The sequence below is a fragment of the Nannospalax galili genome, unplaced genomic scaffold (genome assembly GCF_000622305.1).
Source record: "Nannospalax galili isolate Female #2095 unplaced genomic scaffold, S.galili_v1.0 scaffold475, whole genome shotgun sequence".
Classification (NCBI taxonomy): domain Eukaryota; kingdom Metazoa; phylum Chordata; class Mammalia; order Rodentia; family Spalacidae; genus Nannospalax; species Nannospalax galili.
Window position 1 is genome coordinate 3,695,414 of NW_008339435.1, and position 19,819 is coordinate 3,715,232.

The 19,819-nt window shown below is 40.5% G+C and overlaps 1 protein-coding gene across 1 annotated transcript in view; it reads right to left on the minus strand.

Moving 5' to 3' along the window:
• Positions 1-9,151: 9,151 nt before the first annotated feature.
• Positions 9,152-19,819, minus strand: part of Nras (NRAS proto-oncogene, GTPase) — a 14,483-nt gene continuing 3,815 nt past the window's right edge. The window contains exons 3-7 of the mRNA XM_008834005.3: positions 19,482-19,660; positions 14,592-14,751; positions 13,838-13,961; positions 12,876-12,917; positions 9,152-12,794 (exon numbers count right to left, since the gene is read on the minus strand). Coding sequence (XP_008832227.1) covers positions 13,842-13,961; positions 14,592-14,751; positions 19,482-19,660 — 459 coding nt within the window. The 3' untranslated portion in view covers positions 9,152-12,794; positions 12,876-12,917; positions 13,838-13,841. The remainder of the gene's footprint in view (positions 12,795-12,875; positions 12,918-13,837; positions 13,962-14,591; positions 14,752-19,481; positions 19,661-19,819) is intronic.

Here is a 19,819-nt window from a genome sequence, read left to right on the forward strand (position 1 = left end):
TGTGGGGATGGCTCACTGACACTACAAAATGCCCTGACGCTCTTTTTATTATTTTGCTTTGCCCCCTGTAATCTGACTCTTCTCTGCTAAAAGGGAGAGATGAGCTTCAGACCTATTTATAACTTTAGGCAATGACAGTGAAAAACAGGTGAAGCCTTCAGTCTTTATTTTGGGATTTTAGAAGAGATATCTGTAGTAGGCTAGAAATTGGATTTCAACACCCTCTACGTCTTCTGCACGCTGGCTCATCAAGTGTGGCTTCTTTATATGATGTGATCCCTGGTCATTATTTTCCACACCACTGAAATACAGTGCAAGTCTTCCAGGCTTCTGAAAAGTCAAGGTCTTGAGGTTTCCTTCCACTAGAACAGCTTTCTGTGGTTTGTGAATATGCGGTGTATTCATCAAGCTCTCTGAATACACATAGATATACAGACACACAGAGAGACAGACAGACAGACAGACAAACGTTTTTACTAGTTGCATTGTCTGACCTGGAATAGTGGCATATAGTGAACAAGAAAGATAAGGCTCTTGTTTTCTTACAGACGATACCCAACAAAACAGTGTAAAAAGTGGCATGGTACAGTGGCCCATGCCTGTAATCCCAATACTAGGGAGGTGGAAGCAGGAGGATCAGAAATTTGAGGTCATCCTTGGCTACATAGCAAGGTCAAGACAAGTCAGGGTTACATGACACATTGTCTCAAAAGCAAACAACAAACAATTTCTAAGATAATGTTGGGTAAAAATGAGAGCTATGAAGAAAATAAAGCATGGTGACTTCTAACGGTGAAAGATGGTTTTCAGCTAATTCTATAACTGAATACAAGAGCAACACTCTTCTCAAAATTTTTATTAATGTGTAGTCTAAAAACCTCAGACATCTGTGTAGGATCATTAATAACTCTACCCATGAGAGACACTTTCAGAAAATCACTCAGTCTTCATGTCAAAAACAACTTCAGCCTGGCATGGTGGTACACACCTTTAATCCCAGCACTCAGGAGGCAGAAAACAAAAGAAAGAATGTTCATTGTAGATAAATCATTGTAGCCAAAAAGTAGGAAAAATACAGTCTCTACAATAGATTGACTAAAGAGTAGTACAACCACAGAAAAAAATATCACGAGTCATTGTAATGATGATGTGGATGCACAGTAACATAAAAGATATTCATGAAATTTTATGAATGAAAGTCAAACGACAAAGATGTGCATATAGTGAAAATTTGTGTTTGTAAAAGATTAATAATTTATCGGGGCTGGAGAGATGGCTCAGCAGTTAAGAGCACTGACTGCTTTTGCAGAGGACCTGGGTTTGATTCCCAGCACCCACATGGCGGCTACGAACCGTCCTTAACTCCAGTTCCAGGGGAATCCAAAGCCCTCTTCTGACCTCCGTGACATTGCACAACATGGGTGCACTCACATACATGCAGGCAATACACTCATACACATAAAATAAAAATAATAAGTAAAATATTTTTTCAAAAAGATGAATAATTTATAAATGGTGAAGGTAGCCTAGGCCACTTGGAGCGTGTTTTCTTGGAGTAGGGAGGTGATGGTGAGTCTCATTTTTTCTTTTACCTTATTCTCATTTTCTACCAAGAATAAATGTTATTTCTATTATAAGAATAAAAGCAAACAAAAAACAAAGCAAGCAAACACTCTGGCTGAGTGAACATCTGTAATCCCAGCATTTGGCAGAGGTGGAGGCAGATCAGGAATTCAAGGTCAGTCTCAGCTGCATAGTGAATTCCAGGCCAGTCTGGGCTACATTAGCCCCTGCCTCCAAGGGGGGACCTCTGAATTTCAAAAACACAACGTATCCCAGGCTTATTATCATCTGTAGCCTTTAACCCAGAAATTCCTATCAGCAGGACAAGTCTCTGCCTACTCATTCACATTTTCTAATTAAGCCTGCTTTTCTTCAAGCACCAGTATAGAAAAGAACTAGTTCTGTTTAATTCTATTTTTACTTATTTTTTAGAGAAAGAAAAGGTTGTTTTCTGTTTTTTAAAAATAGTTGAGTGGCTGTCAAGATAGCTCAGTGGGTAAAGGTCAAACGTATGACTTGAGTTTTAATTACTTCAAGTTATCCTCTGACCTACACACACACACACACACACACACACACACACACACACACACTCACATACAATCAATGTAATAAAAATAGCTGGAGGATTTGAAGATGGCTCAGAGGATATGATGACTAGAGTTTAAGTGAGAAACCCTGCCTCAATACTCCAGGTGGAGCTGGAGGCAGAAGCAGGCAGATCTCTGTGGGATCAAGGCCAGCCTGGTCTACATAGTGAGTTCCAGGGGCTACAGGGAAACACTATCTCAAAAAACAAAACAAGGATCTCTGTGAGTTCAAGGCCAGCCTGGTCTACATCGTTCCAGGACAGCTGGGGCTACAGGGAGACCCTGTCTCAAAAAGACCAAAAAAACAAAAACAAAAACAAAAACAAAAACAAAACAAACAGAAAAACACCAGGTGAAGAAAATTAAGGAAGACTCCTGATGCCAACCTCAGGTACACACACGCACACACACACACACGCACACACACATACATGAACATAAGCTGATATGAAATATTTCATCTATATTGTGGACCACAAATTGGATAAAGTGATGTGAGACATTCCATATATATTATGGACCACATTGCTTGAGCTAACCTGGGAACCTAACCATTGTTTAGAGCATTATTCTAAATTTCAAATTACAATCCTTCCTTCTTTCTCCCTGCCGCCCACCCCCTTCACTTTTTCCTTGTACTTCGGATCCTCCTGCCTCTGCCTCTGAAGTGCTAGAGGTGATTACAGGTGATCGCCACCACATCCCACAAAAATGGATTTTTTATTTTAAAATATTTTATTATTTTTGAACTTTATTGAGTTTTTGTGCATTTCATATTACATTTTAATCAAATTTAGACCCTCCCTCCCCCAACCTCCCATACCCCCCCACCAGATTTCAGGGATTCTGTCATATATATATATATATTCCTATCCATTTGTATCCAGATGTCCCTGGGTGCAAGTTCATCCACTCACTGAGTCTAGACAGCCTATCTAGAGTCACTTCCTTAAAGAAGATCTAAAATCATCTAGTTATCTACTTCATGGATAATAAGTTTATACAGAAAAGATATGGACATAATGATAAGGCAATGATTAATTATAAAAAATTGGATGCTTCCAATTATCATGGGTCATGGTAACATTTAAAAAATATTTTTATTGAATTTTTGGGTATTTCATACAGAAAATCATTTTTATACTCCCTTCCCCTTTGGCAACCATCCATAGCCCCCCCCCCCCCACAACTGGAGTTCATACATTGTCATTTGTGTTAAGACCTATTATGTAAAGTTAGTGTCCCAGATGTCTTTCAGTGCAAGTTCATTGAATGAGGTCTAGTCAGCCTATCTAGGGTCCCTCCCTTTAAGAAGATCAGTTTTTCCTCACCCAGCAGTATTCAGCTGCCAATAATTCTTCGACTAAGACTGGAGCCTGCTGCTTATTTATTATTTTTATTTTATGTGTGTAAGTATTTTACCTGCATGTGAGTAAGTGCACCTGTGTTGTACAGTGGTGGTGGAAGTCAGAAGAGGGCATCAGATCTCCTGGAACTGGAGTTATGGTTGGTTGTCAGCCACCACATGGGTGCTGGGAACTGAACCTGGGTCCTCTAGAAGAGCAACCAGTGCTTTTAACTGCTATCTCTCCAGTCTCCACAAATGAATTTTTTAAATAGAGGCTTTCCAGGAAGCCAGATGGCCTAGCTGTTAAAGTCACCTGCTGCCAAGCCTGAATTCCATCTCTGAGATTGACATGGTGAAAGGAGAAAAGTTTCCTTTAAATTGTCCTCTGACCTTCACACACTTGTGCCATGCCACATATACATGCACACACAACACATACATACACACACACACACACACACACACACACACACACACACACCTTTATTGCTCAATAATCCTTTGACTTGAGATGCTTGTTTAGCTCCAGCAGAAGCAGGTAACTTTGAAAGTATGAATACACATAGTCTGGGAGTCTGAAAAGTCCACGATCAGGCAGTTTGATAAGGGCTGTGTGCTCCATCATAACATAGCAGTATTACATAAGAGGCCAAACTGGTGGGGTTGCCTCACTTTTAACCTCTCCTCTCAGTTCTGCCAAGACTTAACTTGATCAGTGGGAAGGGTATTAATCCCTGCTGAAGGTGGTGCCCTATGACCTAATTATCTTCTACTAGGCATTACCTCTTAGAGGCTCACCATCTCAATAACACTACATTGGGAACCAACCCTCGAGGGAACAAACCATAGCAATAACCCTGAGCCCCACAGTAGTCATTGGTATGCTGTTGTCTGAGCCAAGCATCACTGTGGGCACTGAAGTGTGTGAGGTGAAGGGCAGTCGTCTCAAAAAGCCAAAAAGCCAAAAAAAAAAAAATAAATAAAAAAAGTCGGGCATGGTGGTACACATCTTTAGTCCCAGCACTCAGGAGGCAGAGAGAGGCAGATCTCTGTGAGTTCGAGGCTGGGCTGTTCTACATGGTGTTTCAGGCTAGCCAGGGCTACATAGTAAGAGCCTGCCCCCCAAACAAAACAAACAAACAAAAAGCCAAATGGAAAGACAATGCAATCAGGCGAGACCTTATTTGTGACATCATGGGTAGTCCCGAGTGTCCCTGGGAAATTCAAGGAAGGGAACTGGGGGCAGCGCCTGAAGAGCAGCAGCCAAACCAGAGGCTAAGCTGGTTGTACTCTGCCTCTGAAATAGTTACCAAACCCAATAAAGAAATTTGCTTTGGAGATTTATCCCCAATAGAATCTAAGGATCAACAAGAAACTGGTGTCTACCTGGCTCGGTGTCATGTGCCCAGAGCAATGCAGAGCCTAGGCCTGAAGCAGGTGTTTAATGAGAGCTGCTGTAGGAAAAGTGTTCAACCAGTATAACCCACGAATCTGTGCCTCCCAGCAGGGCCAAATACCTTCTCTGAGAGGAACCTGGCTTTGCTAATTTCAGTTCATATGCTATGCTAGGGTTTCATTTTGAACTTGAATACTAAATGTCAAACTCCTCAAATTGTTACAGGCAAAACAAGCATATACTTACAAGATCTCCTGACCTAGTCTTCAAAGTATCTTTAAACTTTATATACTACTGGTTTAAGAAAAAAACTTATCTGGCATGTTTGGCCTTAGTTGTAATTGTGTAGAACTAATTTATATATCAAGATGTTTAAAACAATGTGAAAGTTTTTTTCTTTCAGAGTTAGATATCATACATATTCACACATTTAGAGCTCCTACATAAAGCATCAATAATACCAGTTTTATCACACCCACAGCAGCCATTCTGAAAGATTGCTTTTCCTAAACTGGGGAAGACTTTAGGCTCCTGCCTTTAAACACTCTAATTGCAGCCAGGTGTGGTGGCACATGCCTTTAATCCCAGCACTTGGGAGGCAGAGGCAGGCAGATCTCTGTGAGTTCAAGGCCAGCCTGGTCTATATAGTGAGTTCCAGGACAGCTGGGGCTACAGGGAGACCCTGTCTCAAAAAGACCACCAGCTTGGTCCACGGGTGCCCTGGGACTACGAAGATAAGACCAAAAAACAAAACAAAACCCAAAACAAAACAAAAAAAGGTCTAATTGCCACCTGGACTGGTGGCACATGCCTTTAATTGCAGCACTTGAGAGGCAGAGGCAGGCAGATCTCTGAGAGTTCAAGGCCAGCTGGGGCTACAGGGAGACCCTGTCTCAAAAGAAAACAAAAAAATCCTGTAGTTTTCCCAGCATGGTGGTGCACGCCTTTAGTCCCAGAACTTGGGAGGCAGAGGCAGAGGGATCCCTGTGAAAGGGCAGGCTGTTCTACACTGCAAGTTCCAGGCCAGCTGGGACTACAGGAAGACCCTGTTCCAAAAAACCGGAAAACAAAACCAAAAACTAAAACCTAATTGACAACTGCCTTCTTCCACCCATGTCTGTCCCTGTGAGAGGCAAGTAGCTGTCTTTATCTTTAAGAAGAATCACTTTGATCCCCAACACTGCAGGCATTACCTTAGATTTTTTTCCTTTAGATAGTTCCTACAAGTTGATGGTAACTGGAATTTATATTTAAGGAAAGACTCAAATCAGTGATTTCGGCTGAAAATTAACCAGCTTCTGCCCTCCACAAGTATTTAATAGAATTATTTTGGTGTGTCAGATAATTCATGTGATAGAATACAGTCTCCAAGTAAGAATCGTGGATTCATTAGGGTGGCTTGTTCACAAAGCTGAGCTATTTCAGCTCACTTCGGCACTAGAAAGAGCATTTATTAATCTGCATTTGGTAATTCTTACAACTTGCTTTCTTTCAGTAAGGTAAAGGGCCATGTGTCATTGCCCTGTTATTTTGAAAGCACTATAAAGCCTTCTTAGGCAGTTTTGCAAAATGATCACTAGCAAGGCCTCTTGGCTCCTTTTCATGTATTTATGGGTATCAAATAACTCATGCAACTATGTTGGCCTTTTAATGACCTTGAGTATTGCCTGTTATGAGATGTGAAATCCAGATAGCACAGAGATGGTCCCCTCCGAGTCCAGATAAGCCTCTTCAATTGTGTTTTCACTGCCAGTCCAAAACATTCTTCCTCTAAGTACTCCTATTTAGAAAGCAGTACTTTGCCACTTAAATTTGGTTTTCTTGGTCTTTTTTTCTTTTCTGAGGGATGGACTTATGTAGTACAGGCTGTCTTTGAACTGGCTATATAGCAGAGGCTGTCCTTCTGCTTCACCTCTGGAATACTGGGCTTACAGGTATACAGCACCATGGCAGTTTCTCAACCTCAATTCAGCCAAGTATTAAGGACCTCTTTCCTATCTCCCTTTCAAAGAAAAAAGTGATTTTGGTAGAATAAACCAAGTTCTCCATCATCACAGTTTAACATGAAGTGGAAAACCTGGGCTTGACATATTTAAAAAATTTTATTATTTTTTGTTATATGTATGAGTACACTGCCTGAATGTATGTGTCCTAGTTTGTTTCTTCATTGCTGTGACAAAACACTCTGACCACTACCAACTTGGGGAGGAAAGGGTTTATTCAGCTTACATCTCTCAGGTCAGTCACAGCTCATTAGGGAGCCCAAGGTAGGACTCAGGGCAGGAACCTAAAAGGAACTGCAGCACAGGCCATGGGGGAACACTGCTTACTGGCTCGCTCCCCCAGCCCCTGCTCAGCCTGCTTTCTTATGCAACACAGGCCCACCTGCCCAGGGATGGCACCACCCACAGTGGACTGGGCCCTCCCACATCACTTAACAATCAAGAAAGTACCCCACGGACATGGCCACAGGCCAGTCCAATGAAGGTAATTCCCCAACTGAGGCTCCCTCAACCCAGGTGTGTCAAGTTGACACTAAAGCTATCCAGCACTGTATGTAAATGCACCTGTGTCATGCAATGCCCATGGATGTCAGAAGAAGTGGTCAGATACCCTGGAACTGGAATTAGGGACAGTTGTTAGCCACCATGCAGGTGCTGGGAATTGAACCTGGGTCTTCTGCAAAAGCAGCCAGTGCTCTTAACTACTGAACCATCCCCAGACTCCGCCCCCTTTCAAAATGTTTCTATCAAATTTTTGTGTATTTTATACAGAATATCTCATTCAATCTTAATTATCTTTATACCCCCATCCCCACTGGCACCCTCCCATAGCCCCCATCCCCATGGAATTCATACACTGTCATTTGTGTTAAAGCATATTGTGTCGTTAGTGTCCCCAGACATTTCTCAGTGCAAGTTGTATATGAATGTTTTGCCTGCATGTATGTAAGTACAACTGTGTGTGCAATACACATGGAGGTTAGAAGAAGGCTTTGGCTCCCCTGGAACTGGATGGGTGTTAGCTACCATGTGGGTGCTGCGAACCAAATCTGGGTCCTCTGCAAGAGCAGTCAGTGCTCTTAACTGCTGATCCATCTCTCCAGCCCCTTAACATCATTCTTTCCTTTGTGTCTATGAATATAAATATAGGTGCTCATGAAGGCCAGAAGAGAGCACTGGATCTCCTTCAAGAGCAGCAAGTGCTCTTAACCATTGAACCATTATTCTAGTCCCAACATCATTCTATTTTATTTCCTTAAGGCTGAGAAACCTGTTATAATAAACTTCCCTGCTTTGCAAATGAAGAAACTGGGCCACAGTAAAATTATAGTTAGAACCCATTTTCTCTGGCTCTTCCAATCACCAAGATTGCTTGATAAAGCAATAATTAAAAACAAAACAAACAAAAAACCCAAACCAAAAAAACAAACCCAAAACTCTCCCAAAACACAATTCTCCACGCAGGATATATCCTGAGACTCCCACTGGATACATGAAACTGCAGGTAGCATTGTGTAAGCACTGTATTTTCCCCTGTATGTACTGTTTCTTCCTATACATACACACATATGATAGTTTCATTTATAGGTTGGGATAGTGATGCTGTCATAGATGTGATAACAGAACAGATCCTAATGAAGGTGGACATGCCAATCGCAGGGAAGGCACCTGTCCTAGCAGGACACAGCATGGGAAACTTCATCATGTTCCTGGTGAAGGAGTGCACCATGTCATGCAATGCCCTTGGAGGTCAGAAGAGGGTGTTGGATCCCCTAAAACTGGAGTAACAGAAAGTTGTTAGCTGCCATGTGGGTGCTGGGAACTGAACCTGGGTCTGCTGCAAGAGCAGCCAGTGCTCTTAACTGCCCCAATTTAGGGATTTTCTTTTTTTTTTTTTGTATTTTTGAGAGGGTGTCTCTGTAGCCCCAGCTGGCCTGGAAATTGCTATATAGACCAGGCTGGCCTTGATCTCACAGAGATCCACCTGCCTCTGCTGGGACTAAAGGTGTGCCACCACACCTGGCTTCCAACTTAGGAATTTTTATCTCTGGAATGTTTCATTTAATATTCTTGGCCCCCGGGGTAATGAAAATCATAGAGAAACCTCAGTGTAGGGGTGGGGAGAAAGAGTATTAAAATCAAATAAGGAACTTGATTTCCCCAACACTGTCCAAATGGCAAATACCCAAGTCTGAAATTAATATGCAATTTCTACAAAGGCACATCAGTGGGAAGAATATGACTAAGCAAAGAACTTCCAGTTTTTATTTAAAAAAAATTATTTAACAAGAAAAACATTCAACCAAATTTTTAAAAATTAGGATGGACTAATTTACAATAAAATAATGAACTTAAAACATCAGCCCTTTCATTCAAGGCCAAGTAGGCCAACAGTTCTTAATTAAACAGCAGGATTGCACAGTTGGTGTTTTGACCTATATTTGATGGCACAGAAATACAAAAGTCATACAACTTCCACTAACAGTCTCACTTCTCTCCAGGGTTCAAACACTTGCTTAGATCAGCACTCAGATTTTCAAATTCAGTTGTATTTTGAAAAACTTTGACAACTAATCTTATAAGAACACTTTTAAAATAATTCTTATATATATTAAAAAAAGCTTAAAATAATTTTAAGCACATTAGACTGCTTAAAGAAACAGCAAAGATTAAAACTAATGTCTAAGAATGTCTTTTTTTATAGAAACCTTCCAGATAAAAACATTTTCCTAATTAACTTGCTTCTCATAATCTCTAAGCAGACAGTTACAAGAGGCAGAATACATCATTTTTTGGTTCTTGGTTGTAGCTGCCAGCTTAAGAATTTATGGCTAAATACAAAGGAAAATAGGCCTAAGCTCACAAATTCTGGAATGGGGAAAAAACAAACATCTCTCTTTATAATTTTTTTTTTGTCTATCCTTACTTTCAAGTCATGACAGAAAGTTCACAGCAGTTTAAAGGATGATGGGAAGATTATATAGGTGGTTGGCTAAAACAAAGTTGAGATTAACTTTACATATCACACTCCTAACTAGTAAATATACACTGCATTTCCAAGTTTGCAATTTGTATTCTAAGTTACTAGAGCAGGCACAGCATTTGACAGATTTATACAGATTAAGTATGGTAGCTTTTAGACAGAATGCATTATTTTCCACACTTTCCAAAGTGTGAAAAAAGCTTAAAATAACCGCCATGAAGGGATATGTTAATTTATGACAGTTGGATAGGCACTTAAAATTGGGGAGAGCAACTTTGAGTGAGGTAAACTAGATTTTTATCAACCACATATTCTAAAAACTACTTCTATACTGTACTAACTAAACTTACTCAGCTTTTGAGCTTGTTACTATTGTTACAAAACCCACACCCATGTGTAACTTAAACTACTAAGAGCATTTGAAGCCTTAGTTTTGCCCCCATTTATATACTTCTGTGCTTAGAACATACTTGAGAACTATATACACACAAGGGACAAGGTTATAAGAGCCCAAGAAAAGTAACTTTCTCCCTAATTTGACAAGTTTGACTTTTTAAAGACATATCACCAGTCACATAGACACATTAAAAAGAATCACCCCAGCACTAGCACCACGGAGCATAACCCTTTACTCCAGCCACAGTGTGTGCTTATCGCTTCAGAATTAATTTCAAGGTAATGTGGACTTTAATGAATGAAAATTCATATTTGAAAATAAATGATCAGCTAGGTGTGGTGGAGCATGCCAGTAATCCCAGCACTTGGGAAACTGACACAGGAAGATTGTTGTGAGTCAGAGTTCAACCAGGGATGCATAGTAAGACCCTGTCACAAAACAAAACAAAACTACTCAAAAGAATCTCAGTAAGTAGGTAGGTATTAGAAGCTCAGAACAGAAAATGGCCATTTTGGAATTAGTTGGTTTTCTTTTAAATCAAAAGTTATCCAGCTTTACTTTCATTAGAATTACTTAGCTGAGTTATATCCTAAGCACCACCACAAAAAAAGAAAACCCACCAATGAATTACCAGGGCATTATGTGCAAATGGAAATACTAAGCCTCCAAACCCTAACAATTAATGACATTTTCCATTCTTTTCTCAAATTACAAAGGGGTGAAAAAAAAATCAAATAGCAAATGATACTTGATTTGAAAGAACTCATCAGCTCTTGTTATTTGGCATGCAGACTAATTTATCAACATGCTTTAAATATCTCAAAGAAAACTGTAACAAATTTATCTGATGTATTCTCATATGTATGCGTGTGTGTGTGGGGGATACAGGGGGCAGGTAGGAGGAGAGAACACAAAAGTGAGAGTGAGAGGAAGACAGAGAATATAACTCTGGCTTTAGTTTCCATGTAAAACTTATGAAGACTTCTAAGCTGACCTTCCACAGCACACCAAGCATTTCCAGTCCTGGTATGGGACCATACTACCTTTTTTCCTTGTAGCGCTAACACCAGGCATTGGGCAAACTACTAGCAGGAGTAATGTGCAATGAGCAACTGTGGACACATTTTTTTCCATGAGGCGGCTAACTTGTTCAAGTTTTGAAACCATGAACATGGTCCATTAGCACCATAGTTTATGCAAATGAAGTAATTATTCAAACTCTTGTAGTATGAGGGGCAGAGGGTAGGTCAGAAAGGGGCTGAGGACAACTACTTATGCCATGAAAAAAAACTACACAGCAGAAATATAACTTGTCTGCTAATAGACTATATTTGAGGTTTTATAGATCATTGACACAGCTATACAGTAATAATACCATACCAATTTGTATATTTGAATAACTGAAAGTGTAGAGTTTTCTGGTATAACCCAAACTTGATTATAAATGGAAGTTCATTGAGCATTAGGTTATCAGTAAGCTAGAAGAAATTACAAACATTTATAGATAATAACCTACAAAAAAAGGTATTAGATAAAAATTAAGTGAAATTACTCATAATTGTTTCCAGTTTCATCTTTCTCCTGGGAGAACCCAAAAACAGGCCTATGGAAAACTATTCATATGCATAAGATATGGCATCTGCTCTTAGGTAAATATCCTTCTGTCAAAGGTAGATGGTCATAGTCACTGTCATATTTAATAGTTTTTTTTTGTTGTTGTTGAGACAGGATCTCCCTGTGGCCCCAGCTGGCCTGGAATTTATTATGTAGACCAAGCTGGCCTTAATCTCACAGAGATCTGCCTACCTCTGCCTTACGAATGCTGGGATCAAAAGCAGGCGTGCACCACCATGTGTGACTTCATATAAAATGGTTTTTGAAACATCTACTCCACTTACTGTAAAGGAAGCCTACAAACCACTTCTAAGAAAAAGGCACTTTGTTATGAAAGTTGGATTAATTTCAGGCAAGATGAAGACTAGGATGGACTCAAAGTCAGTATTCATTTTTATATTTATGAATATAGAGCAGATGCCAGTTTACAGAATACAGCTAATTATATTACACACAAACCAACAACATTAACTATATTCTCGGCACAACAGTAATTTATGACATTCCTCCCAAAACTAACACAGGTCCAAGTTCAACATAAGGGGAAAAAAAATCACCAGCAGTTGCTACTTGAGAGCTTAAGAAACTGTTTTCAACAAATTTCATGTCTACAGTTTGGTTCTCTGCACCAGAGTATAAATTGCTTTTCAGATGAAAGACCTGGCTGGCAGGGGTGTGTTTGTTTCTAGGGGGGAGAACCCAGGTCAGAGAACTACTGGGGAGTAACAAGAGGTGCATTTCTCTGGCCAGACAACCAAGCGAGGAGGTAGTCATTCTGAGTTCTCAAGCAGTGAGGGCCGTGCTCATTATGGGAACTGGGCAAGGCGCAGGCGCTCCTCTGGATGAAGAGCAGAGGGGACACTTCTCCTCCAGGGAAGTCAGAACCAGGTGTCAGTGCAGCTGAAACAAAGATGAAGTGTATGAGAACCAAATGAAGGGAACTCAAGCAGGAAGCAGAACACACTCTCACCCCTGTCCTACCTTCGAAGTGGCTCTTTTTTGATGACAGAACTTTCAAAGTATCTGTAAGAAAAGAACACAAACCATGCCATTGCCATTTAGTTTCTGTTGTGACTCTTCTAACTTCTGGTCCATTTCACAAACATGGTATGTATGGATCTCAAATTCCTAATACCAAAACAGAAAACTATCTGTAGAAAAATTAAATGCTTTAAGAATAGGTTAGGTCTTAGCATTCGCTGAAAGGGTATTATAAGGAAAATTATTTCATGATACTGTTAAAAAAGATTAAAAAACTGTGTGTGTGTGTGCGTGCACGCGCCACACATACGTGGGTTGCTTGCCCTAGTTTGCTTCTCTATTGCTGTGATGAAAAAACTGACCAAAACCAACTTGCAGAAGAGTTTATTTGGCTTATACCTCACAGTTCATCATGGAGGGAAACCAAGGCAGATCTCAGGGTAGAAACCAAAGTGGAGGAGTGCTGCTTACTGGCTTGCTCCTCTAACCATACTCAGCGTGTCATCTTATATAATACAGGGCCATCTGCCCAGTGGTGGCACCACCCACAGTGGGCTGGACCCTCCCACATCACTCAACAATCAAGAAAATGCCACAGCTCAATCCAATGGAGAAAATTCCTCAATCGAGGATCCCCCCACCTAGGTGTGTCAAGTTGACAACTGAAGCTATGCAGAACAACGTCCATGGAGGCCAGAAGAAGGTATCAGATCCTTTGGAGCTAGGGTTACAGGTGGTTGTGAGCTACGTGATGTGGGTACTGGGAATCAAACTTGGGTCCATCCACTGGAGGAGCAGTAAGTGCACTTAACTACTGAGTCTCTCCAGTCTCCAGGAAAAATATTTTATACTTAAAATACAGAGAAACTCAGATACATTGTGCAAGAGAGAGCAGTTCTAATACTCTTCCAAACTGCCTGATGCTAAATAAGATTTATAATGTCAAGAGAACACATGCTCACCTCATTACATTACCACACAGGGTAACCCCATACAACCTTGAGTGCCGTCATCGCTGCTGTTGAGCTTTTTCATTCGGTACTGGCGTATCTCCCTCACCAGTGTGTAAAAGGCATCTTCCACACCCTATTAAAGAGAAAGAAGCAAAGAAAGAAAATAATGGGCACAATTCAAGTTGTAAGCTCTCACATATTTCTTTGTGTGGATTTACTAGTCCAAATACTAAATTAATAAGTTGATAAAATAGGGTGACTTAGGACACTAAGTTTAGCATTCCCTGGGAATCACATAAACAGGCTGATAAGCAGACAGATGGCATACTTTACAAAAAATACATTTCAGCAAAGAAAAAAAAAGGGGGTAATATGGGGGACACAGAATAGAATGACCAAATCTGAAGGTTCCTTGAGGAGGGTTAAGCCCTAAGAAATGGTGACTGCTGATGGAAAAAGGATTATACTATTTTTAATCTAGGCTCTTCACTAGAAAGATCGGTGGCTGTTAATGGAAGAATAAAATGCCATATTGGAACAGTTTAAGTTCATTTGGGGGAGCAAAAGATAAAAGCCTGGTCTACATATTGAGATCCAGGACAGCTGGGGCTACAGGGAGACCCTGTCTCAAAAAGACCAAAAAAAAAAAATTTTTTTTCTTTTTCAGAAATCCATTACAAAGAATACTGACCACATGTCTACAATATCTGATCAATCAAACCTCTCGGCCTTAAACAAACCCTCGCTCAAAGTTCTATCATACCTGTCTGGTCTTGGCGGAGGTTTCAATGAACGGAATCCCATAACTCTTGGCCAGTTCATGGGCTTGCTTTGTGTCAACTGTCCGTGTTGGCAAATCACATTTGTTTCCTACCAGCACCATAGGTACATCATCAGAGTCTTTCACTCGCTTAATCTGCTCCCTAAAACAGGAAAACTGTTACCAGGTCATATGAAAAACAAGCTTCCTTGGAGAAATAAACTGGTAGGGCAAGAGAAAGTAGCAAATGTTACATATTCTATTAGGTTCTATTGTGTTTACACTTTCTGAGCACTCAAGAACTACAGACCCTGAAAGCTAGGACACTGGTTTAGATATGATAGAGCAGCCAAAAGGAGGCAGTCTCTCTGTACCAGTTCATGTTCTAGAAACACGAGTCTTCTATCCTGACACACTTAGACCCCTGGATTCTCCAGAGAGCATGGCTCTGGGTGTAATTCAAAACTAGAAATGGTACTTTAAATTCTGAAGTATATAAAAAGTAAAACCTACTGCTTCTAAATAAGTTAAAAAAAAAATTTAAAACAAGTGTAGTAGTACATATTTTTAACCTCAGCACCTGGGAAGCAGAGGCCAGTCTGGGCCACAAAGCAAGTTCCGAGCGAGTCAAGGCCACATAGTGAATAATACAGAATAAATTCAAAAAATAAAAAGGGGGCTAGAGAGATGGTTCAGCAGTTAATAAAACTGGCTGCTCTTCCAGAGGACCCAGATTTGGTTCCCAGCACCCACATGGCAGCAAACAACAATCAGAACCTCCAGTTCTAGGGATTCCAATGTTCTCTTCTGGCCTCCAAGAGCACTGCATGCACAGATATACTTACACACATGTAGGCAAAATTCATACACATAAAAATAAATATTTTTTTTATCTTTTTGAGACAGGATCTCCCTGCAGCCCCAGCTGGCTTGGAACTCACTATGTAGACCAGGTTGGCTTCGAACTCACAGAGATCTGCCTGCCTCTGCCTCTTTAGTGTTGGAATTAAAGGCATGTGCCACCATGCCCGGCAAAGTGAATACATTTTAAATTATATTTTATTTTGTGCATATGAATGCCAGGACATTTGTGTGGAGGTCAGAGGGCAACCTTTGGCAGTCAGTTCTCTCCTTCCACCATATGGGTTCTTGGAATTGAACTCAGGTCATCAGGCTTAGCAGCAGGCACTTTACCCACTGAGCTATCTATCTCTTTAGGCCCTAAAACAACTTTCTGAAATCCCCTTTGCAACAAAAGTATTTAATGGAAGATAATTTATCAATTTTTCAAGATGGGTGGTACCCTAATATTTTCTTCAAACAAAATCATAGCTGGAAGCCTAAAATATGTAACATTAAGCAGAAACCTGAATTGCTTTAAAATTTTTTGATTAATTTTTATGTGTATGAATGTTTTACCTACATGTAAGTTCACCCAGGTCCTCTGGAAGAGCAACCAGTACTCTTGAACACTGAGCCATCTTTCCAGGCCCTAGAACTGCTCTTAATAAGGGTATGTGTGCTCACACATGCACATAGATTTGGAACCACCTAAGGCAGCTTTCTTTTCAGTGACATGTAAGATATACCACCTAGGACATTTCATGAGTTACTGCTCTAGATTCACTTGACTAAACTGCTCAAAATAACTTTCTGTAATGATAGAAACTGGTGTCCAACACTGCAGTCACTCATCACTATTGGGCACTATGTTAGTAGCGACTGTGGAAAATAAATCATAGTTTCAATTTTATTTTAATGTTCATCACATCAGGTTACAACTACCACATTGCACAGAATTGCCAGACTCTACCCTAGAATTTCTGTCATGTTCCTCTACTGCATTCTACTGGTGAGCTGCTGGAGAAATGTGCTTAGATGTGGTTTTGTTTTTTTTGAGGCAGGATCTTACTAGGCTGGCAGCGAACTCACTAGACAGACCTGGGTAGCCTCAAATTTAATCTTGCCTCAGTTTTGAAGCACCACTATGCCCAGTACTGATAGCCTCTTTGAAGGATACTGTAACCAATCTAATATCCTCACCAGTCTAACATCCCTGGAGCATGTCATCAGGGTACCTCCTCCACCATTCTTTGCATTACAGCTCTGTGAGGGTCAGACCCAATCTCCTGGAATCAATGTAATCCTCCTGAGCAACTGATTGGTTTTCAGCATAAACACACTGAGAATATGACAGGTGGCTACTTTTTACAACACCTATTGCATCTGTAGTGTGCTGCTGAAGGTCACGGGGATTTCATGCAGTTAGTTTCAACAGCAGTTACAGAATAAGCTCATTATTTTCTTTTTACTTTTTTTTTGGGGGGGGGTCTTTTTGAGACAGGTTCTTGTAGCCCCAGCTGGCCTAGAACTCACTATGTAGACCAGGCTGGCCTTGAATTAGCATAGATTCACCTGCTTCTGCCACTCAAGTGCTGGGATTAAAGGCGTGCGCCACCACGCCTGGCTATCTTTTTTCTTTTTTGAGACAGGGTCTCACTATGCAGACCAGGCTAGCCTTGAACTCCACCTGCATTTGTTTCTTGAGTATTGGGATTACAGACATATGTCATCATGCCTGGCCTCTTTACCTACTCTTAAGCCTATTTCTAAACTTCATTTTATTTTGCTATACTATATGCATTGATTTTTTTTTTTTCTCATTTATTTGGGGAAGGAGCACATACCACATTTTGACTATGTACACCATGTGAGTTCTGGGGATCAAACTCAGGTCAAGAGGCTTGGTGGCAAGTGTCCTTACCTGCTAAGCAACCTAGCTTGTCCAATATATGCATTTTTACAATATGCTTTAAATAACACCTTGGTCTAGGGTAAGGCATGGATAGAAAAATGAATAATGCCTTTAAGGAAAAATCAAAGTGACTTGTAAATGTTCAACAAATATTAGATGACTGCCAAGTGCTGAGCACTTTATTAAATACAGTCATCCCTGATCTGTGGGTAACTGGCTTAAGCCCTCTACCCCAAAAAAGAACACCAAAACCTGAGGATATTCATCTCATCTATAAAAAAGTATATTTGCATATACTTACATATATGTTCCTGTATAGTGCACACACTCATCTCCAGATTCTATTTAATATCTAATACAATGTAAGTACTATGTAAATAGTTACCTTGTATTGCTTGGATATTATCTAGGACCCGGGTTAGCTCAGTGGTAGAGTGCTGAATCCAAATGTTTAGTACAAGAAAGTTTTAGAAGAAAACATTGAACTCAGTTTTGGTCCAAAAGCAGCTTTGTTCTAGCAATACAAAATAAGTCAGGACTCTAGGTTGGAGGCACACATATAACTATAGGTCAAGCCCCATTCTGAATGTCTTACATATTTATTAATTTGTTTACTCTTGTCAATTCCATGAGGGATGTATTCTTAGCTCAAAATAAACGAGGAAACTGAGACACAGATGTAGTACTTTGTCCCAAAGTTACATAGCCAATGAGTGATGGAGCCAAGTTTCAACCTTGGCAGAGCTCCAAAATTGCAATCCCGAAAAATCCAACAAGCCAACTTCTGAACTTTTTATGACTCTGTAAAGCAAGAATATTAGTTGGACATAGGAACACAAGCCTTTAATCCTAGCACTCAGGTGACTGAGGTAGAAGGGTTGCAAGTTCAAGGCTAACCCGGGCTGTAAACCAACACTCTGACTTAAAAAGATAAAAATGGGGGCTGGAAAGATGGCTCAGCAGTTAAGAGCACTGGCTGCTCTTGCAGGAGCCAGGTTCAATTCCCAGCACCCACATGGTGGTAGCATCTATAACTCCAGTTCCAGGGGATCTGATGCCCTCTTGTGACCTCTGCTGGGCATAGCACGACATGGGTGCACTTACATACATGTAGGCAATGCACTCATATACATAAATAAAAATTTTAAAAAATTAAATCTTTCTGCTGGTATTTCCATAATTCAACTGGAAAAAGAAGGAAGGAAAGCAGCTGGGTGTGGTGGTACACACCTTTAATCCCAGCAGAGGCAGGTAGAACTCTGTGAGACTGAGGGTACCCTGCCTAAAAAAAAATCCAAATATAAATAAATAATCACCCTACTAGAATTTGTTTTTGGTCTTTTTGAGACAGGGTCTCCCTGTAGCCCCAGCTGTCCTGGAACTCATTATGTAGACCAGGCTGGCCTTGAACTCACCAAGATCTGCCTGCCTCTGCCTCTCAAGTGCTGGGATTAAAGGCATGCGCCACCATGCCCAGCTCCTACTAGAATTTTAATAGCTCATTTAGCTTTGAAACTTTAGTGTTCTATAGACAAAGCCCTGTTCTGTTCCTCTGCTTTGTTCTCTTTATAATTCTCTATTTGCTTCTTCCTACAATCTTTCCTATCATTTAGCAGCATGCTTTATTTACATATCAACTTTTATAGCAACAGCATACTATATAGAAAAATTCTAGCATGTACTTTCAATAATAACCTTAGATTCTCTTATTCTATTTTTTCTTGGTAGAAATGGAGTGTGTCTGAAATGAGGGCATCACATATAAGGCAAGTGCTCTATCACTGAGCTAAAGCTCTACACCTTAACCCCAGATCCTCAATGTCATAACCTAAAAGTATTTTTTCCCATAACAGAAAGCTATATAGGGGCCAGTCAGATGGCTCAGTGGGTAAAGGCACCTGCTACCAAGTCTGCCAACCTGAGATCCCTGGGACCTACACGGTGGAAGGAGAACTTTCCCTAGTTGTTCACTGACTTCCACACGTGCACTGTGGCTGGCACACATCCCCCTCCCCCAATAAATAAATGTACGAAAACAAATTTTTTAGAGCTCCATGTTCCCTAAATTTACATTCCTGAACAAAGCTTCGGAACACACTGAAGATTATCCTTTCAGAAGAAAGTAACATTCCCGGTACCTGTAGAGGTTAATATCTGCAAAGGATTTGCTATTATTGATAGCAAACACACAGAGGAAGCCTTCGCCTGTCCTCATGTATTGGTCTCTCATGGCACTGTACTCCTCTTGTCCAGCTGTGTCCAGTATGTCCAACAGACACGTCTCACCATCAATTACCACCTGTTTTCGGTAAGAATCCTGAAGTGTAAAGGGGGGCAGAGGCAGGGAAAGAGAGAGATTCAATTTTTATATAAAACCACAAGAATGAAAAGAAATAACCTGAAGGAGAAGAATAGTAGGTAACAGGCCTTAATAAGGGAGATATGAATAAAAATTGGGTTAGTTTAAGGGAAGGTG